General features: G+C 38.1%; 1 protein-coding gene across 1 annotated transcript in view; it reads left to right on the forward strand.

The window, feature by feature from the left end:
- The window catches only part of SHROOM4 (shroom family member 4), a 226,153-nt gene that overhangs the window by 197,661 nt on the left and 9,702 nt on the right, over positions 1 to 18,790 (forward strand). Inside the window, exon 6 of the mRNA XM_036271297.1 lies at positions 15,655 to 16,494. Coding sequence (XP_036127190.1) covers positions 15,655 to 16,494 — 840 coding nt within the window. The remainder of the gene's footprint in view (positions 1 to 15,654; positions 16,495 to 18,790) is intronic.

Genomic DNA, 18,790 nt, shown 5'->3' on the forward strand with positions numbered 1-18,790 from the left:
AGTTGTGATAATGAGGTGAAGGAAGAAGAAAGGGAAGATGAGCAGCAGCAGTAACAGTGGAGAAAAAGGGAAAATAGCAAAGTTTTGGGCAAGAATAGGTAGACCTTAAAAACTAGATAGGATCACAAACATGAAATCAATTGAAAGTCATAGATCAGGTAAGTGATATGGTAAATGTAGCACTTTAGACAACTTGGCAGTATTTGTAATCTAGATGGGCTAAATAGAGACCAATTATGGGTAGTGATCCAGGCATGAGAGAGTGTGGCCCTGGATTGGGAAGGTGAGGTTGGCATAGAAGGGATAGACAAATGTGTGTGACATTTAGGGAAAAATGTTTGTTTATTATGAAAACAATATTACAGGAAATTAAAAACAGAAGAAAAAGTAGCTTTAGTTCTACCATCCTAACACCCTGATTGTTTTCATGTCTCTGCCAGCTTTTATCTATAGGTGTAAAGATTTTTTGGCATGGTTAAATAACTATGTAGACGTGATTTTGTGTGTCCTGCTTCTTTTTTTTCCCACTAAGCATTACTTAGTGAACAAGTTTTCATTTTGATATACAGGCTTCCTCGATAGTTATACATTTTAATGGCTGCATATATTTCACTATCTTAATGTTCTCTAATTTGCTTAATTATCCTCAAATTGTTGAATAATTTGATTGTTTCCAACTTCTTGCTCTTATAAAGTAATGCTGCAGAAAAAATTGTGTAGCCATAACCTTTTTCTCGTTTTGAATTTTCTCATTAAAAACAATTATCCAGAGTTGGGATTACTAGCCGAAAGAATATGAACATTTTTACTGTTCTTGATAGATTTCACCAAACTGCTTTACTAGGAGGTGGCTTACACTACTGTTAGCTTTTTATGAGGATACCAGTTGCCCAAAATCTTGTCATCATGGAAATTTTTCTTTTTTCTAATGCAATATATGTAAATGGTACCTATTATAATTTTAATTTGCTTACTTTGATGATTCTAGTTTGAAATTTTTTCATGTGTTTATTTGATATTTGCATTGCTTCTCTTGTGTTCTGTTCAGATTATTTGCTCACAAATATGTAACAGTTTTTGAGAGAAAAGTAGAGAGAACTTGGTGACTGGCATTTGGGAAAGAAAAGAGATAAGTCAAAAGTAATGCCAAAGCCTGGTGACTTAGATAAAGTTATTGACAGAGCTGGGGCAGGTGAGAAGGGGAGCTGGTTTGCTGGAGTTGATAAGTTTGAATTGGGATATGTTGAATTTGAAATTAGTGAGGGAGACAAATGGATTCTTTGAAGGAGGCTTATTTTGATTACCCAGCACGTAATTAGGGTGAGGAAGAAGAACCAGCAAAGGAAACTGAAGGGGCAAGCAGCTGGAGTGCTAGAACGAGAAGTATGCTAGTGCACCATAACAGAGGATAAGGAGAGCACTTCTACTGGCTTTGACAGTTTGGAATCACAACTGACCTTCAAAAAAGCAAAGTTAGTAAAGTGGTGGGCACAGAAATTAGATCACATGACTGTCGGTAAGGGAGATGCATGGAGAAAAAGTGCACACAGCTTTACACATCAGAAATTCACTTGTTTTAAGTGTACGATTCAATGAGTTTTGGTAAATTTACAATATGGTGCAGTCATCACCACAATCCAATCTTAAGACATGCCACTCTCCTTAAAAAGATCCCTTGTGCCCATTTGCAGTCATTCTTCATTCCCAGCTTCAACTTCAAGTAACCACAATTCTATTCTCTATCTCTATGGATTTGCCTATTCTGGACATTTCATATAAATGGAATCATACAATATGTGGGCTTTGGGGTCTCGCTTCTTTCACTTAGCATGCTTTAGCAGTTCATCATGTTGTAGCATGTATCAGTATTTTACTCCCTCTTCTTGCCAAATAATATTCCACTGTATGGAAATACCACATTTTATTTATCCATTCATCCATTAGTGGACATTTGGATTGTTTCCACTTTTTAACTAATGCTGCTATGACCATTCATGTACAAGTTTCAGTGCAGACATATGTTTTCAGTTCTCTTGGGAATATACATAGGAGTAGAATTTCTGAACCATAGGGTAATTCTTTTGACTTTTTGAGGAACTGCCTGTTTTCCAAAGCAGCTATACCACTTACATTTCCTCCAGCAACAAAGAAGAGTTTCAGTTTCTTTTCATTCATTTTCATACATTGATTATGTGTTAGTGTTACTACTGTGTGATTTGAAATACATTTTAAAAGAAGAATGTTTTAAAAGACATTTAAACATTAAAAATGTTTTTATAAAGCAAGTTAGCTAGGGGAAGGTGGAGGAGGCAGATCACAGTTTTTGAACTCAGGGAAGATGAGAAGGCCTAGGAAAGTTCAAGGGCAGAGATGACATTTAAGAGGAGAAATCCTGATGGAGTTTCCACTCCCTCACCCCACATACGCGCATTTTAACATTTCTTATGTCATGTCTGTCACAACAGGAATAATGGAGGTAGGTGGGAAAATCAAATGTATATTCTTAAGCCACCCTCTTTGCCTGGAAGCCTACAACAAATTTTAATTCCATGTAGTTACACTTAGTTGTCTTCCTCCACTGTTATTTGTTTTGTGTGCAGAGAATTCAAAGATATTTTAAAATTAACAAGAGGAAAAAAAATGAGTGAGTAGATTTGCTGGGAGAAAAAGCCACATAAGTGTGATATATTTAAACCCTAAAAGAAAGTATTTTCTGGATTATCTATTTTGGTTTCTGTACCTATGATTGCCTCCTGTGACCCTTTCCATTTTTCCACTTTGAACAAATCTTTATAATGTGTAGGATGTTCTTATAAACAGGGCCACAGTTAATCCTCACAACAACCCTTGTGTGGTTGTGTGGCTAAGCTTTATTGTTCCCATTTGAATGAGAATGGAAGGGAGCTAAGACTCAGGAAAGGTGTTGTACTATTATTAACAATAGCAAGAGGTATAATAGCTAACATTTAAGTGTTTGTTATGTGTCAAGCACTACTATAAGTATTTCACATAAATTATTTTATCATTTCTTATGATTCCATGAGATAGTTACCATTTATTTTTTTAATATGTTTTTATTGATTTTTTTAGAGAGATAGAAACATCAACGTGAGCAAGAAACATTGATCGGCTGCCTCCTGCATGCCCTCTACTGGGGATCAAACCTGAAACCCAGGCATGTGCCCTGACTGGAAATCAAACCGGGACCTCTCAGTCCATGGGTTGATGCTCAATCCACTGAGCCACACCAGTCAGGCTAGTTACCATTTATTAACCCATTTTTTTGTAAGCCATTCATACTTCTTTTATTATTTTATTATTTTAATTTATTGTTATCATTGAAAGTATTACAGATGCCCCCCCTTTTCCCCTATTGTCCCCCTCCACTCCACTTCTGCACCCCCCAGGCCTTCATCTCACTATTGTTTGTGTCCATGGGTTATGCATTAATGCATATAAGTTTTTTGGTTAATCTCTTCTTGCCACCCTCCTTCCCTCTGAGATTCATCAGTCTGTTCCATGCTTTCAATATTGACTCATTTTCAAATATGAGGAAACTTATAGATAAATTCACTTGCCCAAGGTCAAGCAGGCATCATGACTCCAGAGCCCATTACTTCTGAGATTATATAGAAAGTACATGACAAAATCACTACACAGGTGGTTTCATTCTGGCTCTCTTCCTGCCTTTTGTCATAGCACATCATGAGCAGAGTGTGGAATATCCAGTACACATTTTCTATGTACTGATTTAATGAAAGAAAATTAATAAATCAGAGTTGAATTTTATTTTATTAGGAAGAGTGCACTTTTCAGGAAGGCTTTGCCACATAAGAAGAATGCAACCTTCAGGGGTATGGAAGGATTTGTCAAAAGCATGATGATGTGAATTTAAATACTTGGGTATTAATTTAATCCACAGTACATAAAACTTATTCAAGAAAAATTATAAAATTCTTAATGTGAGAAATAAAGGCATGAATAGATGCATAACTATACTCTGCTTCAATTTGGGAAGACTAAATATAGTAACGATTGCAATTCTTCCTAAGTGAATATATAGACGTAATGCACTACCAATTAGAGTCAATATAGGACACATTATAGAACTTGTCGGATTCATAGTGGAATTTATCTGGAAGAATAAGTGGGTGAGAATCCCAAGTAATACATTTATTTTAAAAGGTAATGATGGTAGACTTATCCTATCAGATTTTAAAGCTGGTCATAAAGTGACAGTTATCAAAACCATGTGATAGTGAGTTGAAAAAAGGTCAAATGGTGAAATTTAAAAAAAAAGAGAGATTCTAGGAACATATTCAAGATATTCTAGGAATATAGAACACAATGAAAGCAGCCCTGAACTAGAAATAGCAATCCCTCTTTCTTTTAAAAATGTTGGGAATTCTAGGTATCAGTATGGAGAATAATTAGATCAGTAGTGCATACAATACTCTGTAGTAAATTCTAGAAAGCAGACCAGTGGAATAGCAAATTTATTTCAGCTATAAATGGAAGGTAAATGTGTGTGTTAAATGGAGGATATTGTCAGAGACAAGATGGATGGTTTCAAATATATAAAAGTAAGGGAGGGGGGAAATTGGTGCAAAAATGTAATAAAGAGCTAAACAATAGAAAGAAGAAATTGTGTGGGGTCAGTATCACTGATAACAGTTGACTATCCAAAAAATAAAAAGAATGGATACAGATATTGAAGGTCAGCTTTCAGATTCAGCTTCATAAAGGGGCAAGGAAAATTAATAGGCAATTTACACATGAGGAAATAAAGACAGTAAAATTACTGCATGGAAAAGTACAACCTCTCTAGTGTTTAAAGAAAAGTAAATAAAAACAGCTTCAAGGCATCACAACCTGCTTATTAAACTATCAACAATTAATGGAAATGATAAGCAGAAATTACAAAAACCCTATCTTGGCAAGGCTGCGAGGAAACAGTATGTTTCTGGGAGTAGTATAGATTGGTTAAGTTTTCCTAGAAAGCAATCTAGAAATATATGACAAGAGTTACAAAACTGTTCATACTCTTTGACCAAGCATAGTCCCAAGGAAATAACCTAAAAAGGAAAATTGATTTATTTAAAGATGTTATAGTAATATTTATAATCATGGAAAATATTTACCAATTGAATATATCATCATGATGGAATAGAATATATCCATTAACAGTGGCAAGTATACAAATACTGGGTCTTTTACAGGAATGGGTATCTGTAATCATATTAACCAAAAAAGGACAAATCATAAATCACATGTTGAATCTGATCAGTAGCCTTACACAAAGAAAATTCAGAAAGGCGTCTAGTAAAATGTAAATAGCTAGAGTTGAATGCACATAGTGTTCTCTGGATACATGTCAAGTTGCTGGAATTTATAATAAAAAGGAAAATCTGAGGAAGAGGCAACCCACATTGGTTTGATTTAGGCCTGGCAAGCTAAACATCAAGGACTTTGGAAAAAATCCCCATACCGATAACAGTGTTACCAGACATACTTGATCTCACTGTTAGCTAGAATTTGGTTTGCTAGAATTCTCCATCAACCAGCATTTCTGCTTATCTAAATCTGTGAAAATTTTGACATTTCTGAGGGGGTACATCACCAGATCTTTGTGAATGAATCTCCACATTTGTCACCACCACTACAACATAGAACCCACTCACCACTACTACCACCAATAAACATTTTATTACCTGGCTCAGAAACATAACTTTCTTAAGACCTTTCGATTTTTCTTCACTTTCATCACCAGCACTAGTTTGCAGATAGTTTGTCATTATTAACAAGGAATCATATTATCTCTCTACTGTGGTTATTTCACCTATCTACCTTGACTATAAATAGAAACCCATCAAGCCACATTGAGATGGGAGTGCCAAGTGGTTGACAAGGCTCCCTCCTTCACTAGGTGACTTGCTCTATTAACCAGTATTGTGATGCCTTGCAAAGTCAAATTCATACCCTTTGCACAGTGAGCAGTTACTACATTTCATGGCTCTTTAGGGTTACTCTCAAAGCATTAAAACCTCAAATGCTTAATATATGTGTGCCAAAGAACTACTGTATAATAATTGTCATTCATAATTCAGCACCCAGGATGCCTTATAAACTATCTGCGATAGAACCATGTTCTTTATAACTTTGGTATTAAGTCTATTTCTGAGTCTTTGAAATTCAGTACATTAATATCTGGTATACAGGATGACTCAGACAAAACCGGCTCTCTCCTCCAAGCCCATCTATTGTTTAACCATGGCAGGGTAACAAATTTCCTTAAATAGTATCAGGATTCCCAGAGCTTTTTTGGAGCTTCAGTATGCCCATTATTTTATTTTGTAAATCTTTTTAAAATGATGTTATCGATTTTTGAGAGAGAGAGAGAGAGAAATATCGATGTGAGAAACATCGATCAGCTGCCTTCTGCACACCCCCTGTTGGGGATTGAGCCTGCAACTTGGGCATGTGCTCTAATCAGGAATCCCACTGGTGACCTTTAGGTGCATCAGAGAACACTCAATTCAGTGAGCCACACCAGCTGGACTATTTTGTTCATCTTTAACCCACCTGTCACAAAAGTGGTATGTACATAGTTAATTAAAATGCTTTTTGTTTTGAGAAGTTTTTTAATGGCTTTATACCTCTTAAGCTATCCTGGTGAGTTGGGAACCTGATAGATAATGACTGATTAAAGCAGTGGGTTTCAAAGTGTGATCCCAAACCTACAGTAACATAATCATCTGGAAAATTGTTAGAAGTAAAAATTTTCACCCAGCCGATGTGGCTCAGTGGTTGAGCATCGACCCATGCACCAAGAGGTCACTGGCTTGATTCCTGATCAAGGCACATGCCCAGGTTGTGGGCCAAATCCCCAGTCAGGGGCATGTTCTCACTCATCAATGTTTCCATCTCTCTCCCTCTCCCTTCCTCTCTCTCTAAACAATAAAGAAAAAAAAAGAAGTAAAATTTCTCCGCTCCATCCCAGACCTAGTAAATAAAAAATCTGGGGGTTTGGCCCAGCAACCTGTGTTTTAATAAGCCCTCCAGGTGATTCTAATGCATGCTTAAGTTTCATATTAGAGAAGAGATGTTTAATAATCTTGGATATCTGATTCTCAACTAAATTGCTCTTGTGGATATCAAACCTTCCTGGCCCCCCGGCAATGTGTTATGTACTCCTAAAATGTCTTTTATTAAATCTCTTCAAAAAGTTGTGAGAACACTGGAGAGGCAGCATGTTGTGCTGGCCGAAGCATGGGCATTGGAGTCTGATAGACCTTAGTTTGTAACTTCTTCTGGTCACTTACCCTCTTTGTTTTCCCTCAGTTATTTAAACTTTCTGAGCCTCGTTTCTAACAGGAGAAAGAGGATACCCAGACCGTAAGATTGTCTCAAGGGTTTAATGAGGTTAAGTCTGTCAAGTATCTAGCACTATACGACATATGATGGAATTTCAATAAATATGAGTGTTAATTACCATCCCTATCACCATGGGTATGACATTATGTAGGGTTCAGGGACTAATGGGAAGACCTTCTTGGAAATTCCAACTTGGGATCATTGGAGAGAGGGAGCTAAGCTTCACCCAGGACAGGACATATAAAGCAAAGGACTTCTCTGATCTCTTCAAAGGACAGCCTACTAGATGCTGTAGAAGAAGCCTCAAGGCCAGTCCTGCTACTTGCATTTGTTTTTGCCAGACTAATTGTTTCTTTTTTGAAAAAAAAAAATTATCTTTATTGTTGAAAGTATTACAGATGTCCCTCCTTCTTCTCCATTGATCCCCCACCCCTCACTGCACTATTGCTTGGGTCCATCAGTAATGTATATATGCATGTAAATTCTTTGGTTAAGCTCTTCCCACCACCCCTTCCCCCTTTCCTCTGAAGTTTCTCAGTCTGTTCCATGTTTCCATGCCTCTGTTTCTATTTTATTCATCAGTTTATTTTGTTCATTAAATTCCATATAAAAGTGAGATCATGTGATACTTGTCTTTCTCTTCCTGGCTTATTTCGCTTAACATATTACTCTCCAGGTCCTTCCCTGCTGTCTCAATTGTTTCTTAACTGAAGTTCTGTGAACCTAGTGGCAGAAAAGGGTGATAACAACAAACTCTCCCCTCCCCATACAGCCTCCTTGTGTCTCACTTCCTGGATCTTGCAAATATTTCCTTCAGCAATAACCTGGGAGTGGCTGTTTCTCTTGGAGCAGTCTTATCTTTTGGATCCTGAGGAAAGGGAAAGGGGGGAGGGGCTGGACCTGTGCACTCTTGCTGCTGAGATCCTGGAATGCCAAGCTATTGTGGGGAATTTAAAAATAAAATTTCAATACAAGAAAACCTCAAAAAAGCTAAGGAGACAGGAGGAGATTTTTCAGTCTCTGCAATATTGTTTTTTGTTTTCAATTACTATTAGGCGAGACAGAGAGAGAGAGAGAGAGAGAGAGAGAGAGAGAGAGAGAGAGAGAGAGAGATTGATTTTAACAAAAGGGGAAAAGCTCTTCTCTTTGTCAGAAGATAGGTAACTAGTGCCAAGAGGAAAAGAGAAGGACAGCTTGAGACTTGGCAAGCAATTTACTTTTGTTTTTGAGATGTAGTCTCCCTGCTGGTGTCAACAAAGTCCTTTCTTATACTAACCCTTCATGCTTTCTCCCCTTTCTTCAGCAAGGAACTAAAGTCTTTATGGACACTTGGGGATGGATATAGTACAAGTACTTTTTGCCCCTCCCCAGGAGTCCTTGCTTCAATGGGATTGTCCCATGGAGAAAAATAAGGCAAGTTTCAGTCTGGACACCACTGCTTCTTATTAGCTGGAAAAAATGATATATCCTTTCTAAGCCTCAGATCCTCTTCTGCAAACTGGCAATAATGGAACCTATTTCAAGTGGTTGGTGTGAAGATTAATAGAAATGCATACATGAAAGTGCCTAACACATAGTAAGAAGTAAGAAACTGTACTTCTTTTCCCTTAATAAATGTCCTTGTCCTCCACTTCAGGGAAGAATCCTCCCAAAGTGAAGATGTAGATTTCTGTGTATATAGAAGGCTTGAGCCCTTTGAAAATAGGAACTCTAGAGGCTAATATCATCAGCTTGAGCCTGGCACACTTCAATAGAAGCCTTCTAGTCACCAGTTTGCTTCAGCTGTTAGTGCCAGTAAGGCAAAGGCTCCATTAGTTTTGCTCCCCTTGCACAGTGTAATATTCAATGAGAGCTTGGAATGACTTGTATATACATTGGCCCAGCTGATCCTATTGAAGGTACTTCTTATCCTTTCTGGAGTCCTGCCTACTCTGTTCCCCTAATGTAAGGGACTCTGCAAGGCCCATGCTGGCCCTACACAAGTTGTGTAAGTGGGAGGGCAGTGCTTTTTAAATTTTTTTTTCAATTTTTGTTTATTTTTGTTACAGATGTTTCTCCTTTTTCCCCCCTAGACACCCTCCTTTCCATCCTGCCCATCCCCCCCAGCATTATTGTCTATATCCATTGGTTATGCATACATGCATATAAGTTCTTTGGTTCATCTCATCCACCCCCACCCCTCTGCTCTGAGGTTTGTCAGTCTGAACCATACTCCTTTCTATGTCTCTGGGTCTATTTCATTCATCAGCCCACCTTATTCATTATATTCCACAAATTATATTCCACAAATAAGTGAGATCATGTGGTATTTGTCTTTCTCTGATTGGCTTATTTCGCTTAGCATAGGTCGGGAGGACAGTGCTTTTAACCTCAGAATTGATATAGAGAACAGAACTTCCAGGTTGCCTTGCTAGAGCCCATTGCCTCCAGATAGGACCACAGTGCCATGAATCAGTGTACCAAATATCCCTAAAAATGTTCTTTTCTCCCAACTGATTCTGGAGTTGGCTACCTAGGGGTAAATTCTGTAAGGCTGATTCAGTAATTAGTACCTAAACAAGACAATTATAATCCATCCTTTTGATTTCTATCTGCTCTTAAGCATAAACTTGTCTTTTATTATCTTTCCTTTTTAATAGATGGGAAGGTGAGTAAATGAGCCCAGGATTAAAATCCTTGGTTAACTAGAGCTTCCTGGCTAGGCAGCCATGTGGCTGAGCTGGGACCCAATGTCTTCTGATCTCTTGGCTATTATTTAGGTCTGAACATTAACCAGAGGGGTGTATATTCCAATTCCCTTGATGGGAACAAGGAACAAGGTTGAAGCATACTGCAGTGAAGGTTGTACACTGCGCAACTTGTATAACCATATACAGTGCCTCACTTATTAATCATCTTTCATGTACTCAGCATCATTGCTAGGTCCTTTTAATTTTATTTTTATTTAATTTTATTTTTATTGCATTTATTGGGGTGACATTGGCTAATAAAATTATATAGGTTTCAGGTGTACGATTCTATACTACATCATCTGTATATTGTATTGTGTGTTCACCACCTAAAGTCAAGTCTCCTTCCATCACCATTTATCTCCTTTTTCCATTCTTCTACCTCCTCCACTCACCTTTCCCTCTGGTAATCACCGTAGTGTTGTCTGTGTCTATGAATTGTTTTTTGTTGTTGTTGTTGTTGTTGTTTTGTTTTGTTTTTTGCTTAATCCCTTCACCTTTTTCACCCAGCTCCCCAACCCCCCTCCCCTCTGACAGTCATCAGACTATTCTCTGTTGCTAGGTCCTTTTTATATTGTTAATCCTCACAACAGCTCTGTAAGATAGACATTTTACTGAAACTGAGGTAAATTAAATACTTTGCTCAAGGTTGTACAGCTTTTGGGTTATAGAGCCAGATTTAAAAATGCTACTGGAATTTAGACCCAAATCTTTCTGACAACATGTTCTTTTCGCTCTGCTCTATTGCTTTTCCTGTGCCCTAGCTACTAGAGGAAAGAGTTGTACATTTGATTACTATCATGAAGCATGGTTCTTTTTGACACAACTGCAGGACATTGGCCCAAATGAAGCCTTTGGAGATGTGCTGTCACTGCCTGCATTTTACTAGATCAAGCTTGGAGATGAAGATGGGGAAGGGAGAAAGACAGGGACAGATGGTAGGAATGTGTGTGGCAAGGGGTGGAAGACAAGGCTATATAGACTGGAAACCAATCTAATTGGAACAAATAACTCTGTCTTCCAACCTCCACCCCTAAACCACAACACCCATACATCCTTTTTACCCTGGCCCTTTGTTTCCATAGTATGGTCCCTCAACCACTTGTATTAGAATCCCTTGGACCAGTTGTTAAAAATATGGATTCCTGGACCCCACCAGAGGTACTAAGTTCCAATTTCTGGGGCTGAGGCCCATGAATTTGCATTCCAGGTAATTCTGATTAGGATCCACTTTGATTAGGAATGACTGTCCCAAAACAGTGCTTTCCAACATTTTGGATCATGTACCTTTCTCAGAAAGAATATTTCAAGAATGTGCCTTCATGCCCTGGCTGGTTTGGCTCAGCGGTTAGAGTGTTGGCCTGCGGTCCCGAGAGACCCGGGATCGGTTCCCGCTAAGGGCATGTACCTCGGTTGCAGTTTGTCCCCGGCCCTGGTTGGTCGTGCGGGTGGCAGCCACTCGATGTGTCCCTTTCACATCGATGTTCCTCTCTCTCTTCCTCTCTCCCCCTCCCACTCTACCTGAACAAAAAATAGAAAAAAAAAAAAAATAAGAATGTGCCTTCAGTTGTATGCTGGTAGTTTATTAATAAATTCTTTACATGTACCAATGTTCTAATATTTGTGCTTCTAAATGTAAAAAAATACATTAGTATTCTTATATGAGAATGGTCTCTAGTTTTCCTTTATGTATCTTCTAGTTGTTAGGTTTTGGTATTGTCATTGTGCAGGATTCTTTTCTTATCCCCCTATTCTCTACATTCCAGAATGTAGGAAGCATAAATAGCATTGCGGTTGTCTGTTCTTTGAAGGTTAGAATTAACACAAAACCATGTGAGTGTGATTTTTATTTTTGGTCAAATTTATCAATATTTTTTTCTTTGGTTACTGGTGGGTTTAGATATTCTCATTCTTCTAATTTTGTACATTGCGGTTTTTTTTTAATTAGGTTTGCAAGTGGTTTATCTGTCTTATTTTAATTTTCTTTTAAAAAAACTAGCTTTTAGCTTTAATTATTTGTCCTATCATTTGTTTTCTAGTGTATTGATTGGAACCATTAGTTTTCTTTCTGCTTTACTTAGGTCTATTTTTGTGGTGGTTTTCTTAACTTCTTTTGTTGAATGTTTAATAAATTTATTTTAATTTGTTCTTATGTATTGATATAAGTATATAAGACTATATTTTTCCTTTTACCACTATTTTAATCAACAATATCCTTTGGCTTCTCATATTTTCATTGTTGTTATTTTCTGTTCTTCTACAGTTTCAGATAAGATCTTCTCTTTGACTAGCATGGAGAATATTTTTCCCTTTTATTTTCTATGCTAGAATCCCTTGTTTTTTTTTTTGTTTTTGTTATTAATTTGAGCGTTATTGTATTGTGATTAGATACTGTATTCTGTACTACTTCTACCTTTTAGCTTAATATCTAGTGAATTTAAAAAATGTTCAATGGGCCCTTTAAAAAGTAGAGTCTGTTTTTAGTGTATGAATAAATTTAGATTTTTTCATTATCTTAGTTTTGGACTGTCAAATCTGTCATCAGCTGAAATAGTCTCATATTTTGTTTCTGCTTTTTTCTACCTTTGCATTTCCTATAGATTTTTAGAAAATTTTTATTTTTCAGTTACAGGTGACATACAATATTATATTAGTTTCAGGTGTACAACATAGTGATTAGACATTTATGTCACTTATGAATTGATCACCCAGGTGAGTCTAGTACCCACCTGGCACCATACATAGTTCTTACAATATTATTTACTATATTCCCTATGCTCTACTTTATATCCCTGTGACTTGCTTTAGAAATTTTGATGCTCTGTTATTTGATATATAAAGATTTAGAGTAGTTAGATCTTTATCCTGTGTTTTAATCATTAATATTATAGTGCCTTTCTTTGTCTTGTTTATTGCTTTTTGCCTTTAACTCAACTTTTTAATAATGTGAGTATTATGTCTCTTGTTTTTCCCATTTTTGGCATTCATTTATTAAACAAATTATTTATTAAATGCCTGCTGTGTGCCAGATGAATGAGATACACAAGATTCCTGTCAGTGTGGAACTTACATTTTAGTTAGAGAGTGGAGCACAAAATTAACGAGTAAAAATAGGCATGTGACATAATGTCAGATGATGATGTATCCTCTGAAAAAGAACAAAATAGAAAAAGGAAAAGTAAGGATACGTTATCTCTATTTTAGATCAAGTGGTCAGGATAGTCCTCTCTGCTCGTTAGCATTTGTCATCCTTTTCCTTTCCGTTCACCACCTTGGTTTTTTTGTTTGTTTGTTTCATGAGAGGGAAAAGACAGGTGGAACAGTTTGCACACAAGGGATTATTTTAATCTAAAGGAGTTCTAGGTGGGCTAAGGCCTAAATGAGAAGAGAGTGGGGAATTTGTGGATATGAATTTTTGATCCATAGGAGTGATGAACTGGCCAAGATGGGGATTGGAGATGAGGGGAGTGAAGGATATTTGTCTTTCCATTCTATCTGAGCTTGGCTACCATTATGTATATTATTAAAGAAATAGCCAGGCTGTGTGGCTCACTGGGAGGTCCGGTTAGATTCCCAATCAGGGCACATGCCCAGGTTGTGGGCTCGATCCCCAGTAGGGGGCATGCAGGAGGCAGCCAATCCATGTTCTCTGTCACATTGATGTTTCTATCTCTCCCTTCTTCTCTCTCTAAAAAATCAATAAAAACATATTTTTAAAAAAGAAATATTCTTGGTCTTCATTGTGACTATCGAATGGATATTCTGTCTGATGATTTAATTGAACTGCTGGACTTTTCTGGCACTAGGCAGTACTTAGAATGATGCTGATTGTTCACAGGCTACAGCAGGAAACCAGATCTTTTGGTTTAGCAGACTTAACCCTTTATGTTATAAGTCTTAATAGATGTCATCTGACTTTGGTAACTCTTTATTATATAGAAATTTGACTTTTTATACATTTTTAAATAAACCTGGACTCCTTTTCCTTGGATTTTTTTTTCTGTTGCTTATAAAATGAGTCTTATTTCTCCTCACGAGTGATAGTCTTTAATTTTGATAGTTTTTTTTTCTTATAGGTACATTGTATATCTCACATATTTTTAAATTCTACACATATACCCTTAACTCTTGAATCTGGAATTTATTTTGATATATAATATATGGTATAGTTCCAAATAATACTGCTCCGCAGTTATCTCAAGAAAGATTTATTAAATGATCTTTCTTTATCTCCTTGTTATGGAAGGTCAGTTACATAAGATATTTTAATAGTTTTATATGTTCCTGGACTTTCCAGTCTGTTTTACTAATCGGTAACCCACTTTTCGCACTATAATTTCTTTATAGTATGCTTAATCCCTTACTCACCCATTTCTTCAACAGCACTCTTGTTGTTGTTATTGTTGTTGTTATTAATCCTCACCTGAGGATATTTCTCCACTGATTTTTTTTACATAGAGTAGAAGTGAGGGAGGCAGGGAGGGAGAGAGAGAAAAAAACATTGATGTGAAGGAGACACATCTATTGATTGCCTCTGGCATGACCCCAACCACAGCCAGGGATTGAACCTGCAACCTAGGTATTTGCCCTTGACTGGGAATCAAATCCGAGAGCCTTCAGTCTGCAGGCTGACGCTCTAACCGCGGAACCAAACCGGCCAGGATTCAAATACTCTTTAATATTATATCCTACTTTATTTTACAATCTAAAAAAAAATTCTATAGTTAAAAATTCCTATTGAGAATTCTGACTAAAATTGCTTTACAAGGAGCTATTTTAAATACAAAATAGCAGATATTTGTAAGTGTCCTGCTTGATGTTTTTTCTTACAAGTATAAAAACATGAACAGAAAGTATACTTGTCAAATTCATGATAAAGCTTGCATCTAGAGAGGCAACAGGGGAATGGAAGTAAGGAGTGAAGAAACAAGGGTGTTTTTTTTTCTTATTTCTTAAAAAGAATTCGTGAAGCATCAATGAATGGCAAAGTATTAAGATGTGCTTATTCTTAGCAGTAGGTGGGAACATGCATATTTATTTAAACAATCTCTGTATATTTGTAAATATTTGAAATTTCATAATTAGAAGCAAAACAAATAAGAACAACAAATGAAGCAAGATAACCAGACTCGTAAGCCTAAGGATATAGCACATTCAATCCGAATGCTACAAACAGATTGAGGTGGTATGTGGATTCAGACTTTGGAGAGAAACTGTCTAGATTCAAACCCTAGCTCTGCCACTTAGCTTTATGGCCCTGAGCAAGTTATGTAACCTGCCCATGTCTCAGTTTCCTCAGCTGTAAAATCAGGACAGTAATAATAGCAACTTCCTAGGGTTATTGAGGATTAAACACATTAAGACATGGAAAGCACTTAAAACACTGCCTAGTATTTTGTACATACACAGTAAGTGTTAGCTATTATTACATTTATTACATAGATTACATTGTTTAGTGGACATTTTAAATTTTATATAAATGATGTCATCAAAAATATGGGATCATCTGCAACTCGCTTGTTTTACACAATCCCCATATGCTCTTTTGCAGGGAAATGGCTCATTCCAAGGCTGGATTTTCATGGGCAACCCCCTTCCATCCTTGCCTTGAGAACCCAGCACTGGACTTGTCAAGCTACCGAGCAATCTCTTCTCTTGACCTCCTTGGAGATTTCAAGCACTCCTCGAAAAAATCAGAGGAAACTTCAGTTTATGAGGAGGGGAGCTCCATGGCCTCCATGCCCCACCCGCTGCGCAGCCGTGCCTTTTCAGAGAGCCATATCAGCTTGGATCCCCAGAGCTTCCGGGCCTGGGGGCAGCATAGGAGGGAGCACTTTACCAAAGTTGATGAAACCCAGCTAGATCCTCTGGGAATCAGGAAGAAGGCCTTTCCTCCTCCTCGCCCTCCTCCTCCCAACTGGGAGAAGTACAGACTCTTCCGTGCAGCTCAGCAGCAGCAGCAGCAACAACAACAACAACAGCAGCAGCAGCAACAGCAGCAGCAACAGCAGCAGCAAGAGGAGCAGGAAGAGGGGGAGGAGGAGGAAGGAGAAGAAGAGGAGGAGGGAGTAGAAGAGGAGGAGGAGGGAGGAGAGGAGGAGGAGCTACCACCCCAGTATTTCAGTTCAGAAACCACTGGTTCCTGTGCTCTCAATACTGAGGAAGCCCTGGAACAGCCACGACCCCTGGGCTTTGGTCACCTGGAGGTCTCAAAGCAGGACACACAAAGCCTTCCAGCAGAGCAAGAGTCTTTTGCACTCCATTCCAGTAATTTCCTGCCTACGATAAGGGGCCACTTGGGATCTCAGCCTGAGAAAACTCAGCCCCCTTGCTATTATGGCATTGGTGGGCTTTGGAGGACATCAGAGCGGGATACCATTGACCCCTCCAAGTAAGTGCTTGTGAAAGACATTAGGTCCCCAAAGAGGCAGGTAGCATAAGTTTGAATTCTACCTCCACCATTTACCAGTTACATGACCTTGAACTGTTCCCAGCCTGTTTTCTCACCTGGAAAATGGGCATGATGCTACCTATTCCATGTGGTTGTTGTGAATATGAATTAATCTATGTAAAGGGCATAGCCCTGTGGTTAGCACATAGTAGGTGCTCAGTTGTAGTTGTTTGTGTTCTTATCCCTAAATATCACTATCAAAATATATTTATCATTTACCAGTTTTTCTTTAAGGTATGCATCAGTTTCTGGCCCCTGAGACACAAGGCATTAAACCCTTGTGGTCTATATGAGGCTTTCCCCAGAAGCCTGACTCAGGCCCTTTTCTACCTTGTCTTATGCTTGCTCTTCAGCACAAGAAGCCAGGTGACAACCTGACCTGCCTTTGCTCTAGGACCTGCCAGGGCTTCTAATTTTTCCTAACACCCCAGCATCAAAGGTATTCCTGGGGTTGTGTGCTTTGTGCCCTGCTTACTCCTTACAACAGCTAAAAACATTATTTTCCTCTTCCACTTTCTTGATTACCCTCACCCTTGTTTCACCTATCTCTTCTTTTGCTTCAGCGAGCAACACGTGGTAGTTGACAGAGTGAGATGCCTGGGCAGTAAGGCCAAACCAGGAGTATAGTCTGGCCACAGGACTTCCAGTGTCTGTTCTCTTCACTGTTCACTACAGTGTGTGGTTGTCCTCTTTGCTCCAAAGCAAAAGAGCTTTGACTTCCAGCTCTGCCAGGCCTCCCACGGAGAGCTCAGCCCACTCTCTGCTGGGAGTGAGGGGGGGCAGGTGTCTATCCTCTTAGTGCTTTCTTTAAATTCCTTTATAGAAGTAACCTACCTGAGACTTGTTGCTGTTAGAAGTATTGTTATCATGTCTTTTACTGTCAGGCAGATCCATTACTTGGCTCTTTGGAGCTAGTCAAGGTTTTCCAGCCCAAAGTGCCACAAGCACAACATTTACAGGGCCTGGCTCTCAGACACTGTGAGAATCACTTATAAGATCCCTGGTGGCTGCTTCTCAAGCTGTTCATCTAGTTGGGGAGCATTCTTATTGTAATTGGAAAACATTTGGTGGAAAGTGACTGTGATTCTTACATATCAAGGTGAAGGGGAGGTGACCCTAGCACTTAATATTTAGAAGAAAGAAAGAAAGAAAGAAAGAAAGAAAGAAAGAAAGAAAGAAAGAAAGAAAGAAAGAAAGAAAGAAAGAAAGAAAGAAAGAAAATACACGTATTAAGCATTTGCTATGTGCCAGACACTGCTAGTCATTTTATGTTTATTATTTATTTTAATCCTCCCAACAGCCCTCAGGACCATTATTATCCCTATTTGACAGATGAGAAAACTAAAGCTGAGCAAAATAAGGGACTAAATAAGTCAGAATTGTGCAACAAAGTTTCAAAACCAGATCTGTCTGACTTCCAAAACCATGTTCATTTTACTATCCTTGTCTCAGAGAGATCTTGTTCGTTTAGTAGACCAGGATTTTATGAGGCCCTCACATCTCCTATAAAGCAGTGTGTACTGGAGGTAGTAGTTATAGTACCTCTGTCAGTCTGCTAATCCTTCTTCCGTTATGTACCTCCATTCACCTTGGCACCTTGGCCAGAGAGAAGGAAATTGCTATTATTAGAGATCTTTTAACTGGTTCCAGAGATTTTAAAAAATTGACTATGGGATGTGAGGGGAAGCATTTGTTTGCATACAACCCTGGCTTGTGGCTGCAGAAAGTCAATTATAGATGCTTCTTTGAGTGATGGCGATTTAAGGAACAGCATAATTCCCAACATAGCTAATGTTTTTTGCTTGCATACCATGTGTCAAGCATTGCTCTAAACATTTTCATGTCTTGATTGATTTAATCGTCACAACACACCTATGAAATAGATACCATTAGTCTCCTACATTTGATAAAATGAGGCACAGGGAGATAAAGTAACTTACGGAACATCACAGGTAGCCAGAACCCAGGTAGTCTGTCTCACTGTGGCCACTACATCATCCCAGGATCTCTGAACTCCTCAAGAACCTATTCCAGATCCTCAGAGAGCACAGGTTTCTAACCAGAAGGAAGTGGCTTTAAGATTTTGTAAAGGAGAATAGTTTTAGGGGGAAGTAGATATATAATACTTTGACTCTAAAATGCAAAATAAATAGACAGACAAACAAACAATAAAAAGACATCCTAATTTCAGCCAAGTTAACCCAGATTATCTCTGTAACCCATGTACTATTCAGAT

This window comes from Molossus molossus, unplaced genomic scaffold, assembly GCF_014108415.1.
Source record: "Molossus molossus isolate mMolMol1 unplaced genomic scaffold, mMolMol1.p scaffold_m16_p_2, whole genome shotgun sequence".
Lineage (NCBI taxonomy): Eukaryota > Metazoa > Chordata > Mammalia > Chiroptera > Molossidae > Molossus > Molossus molossus.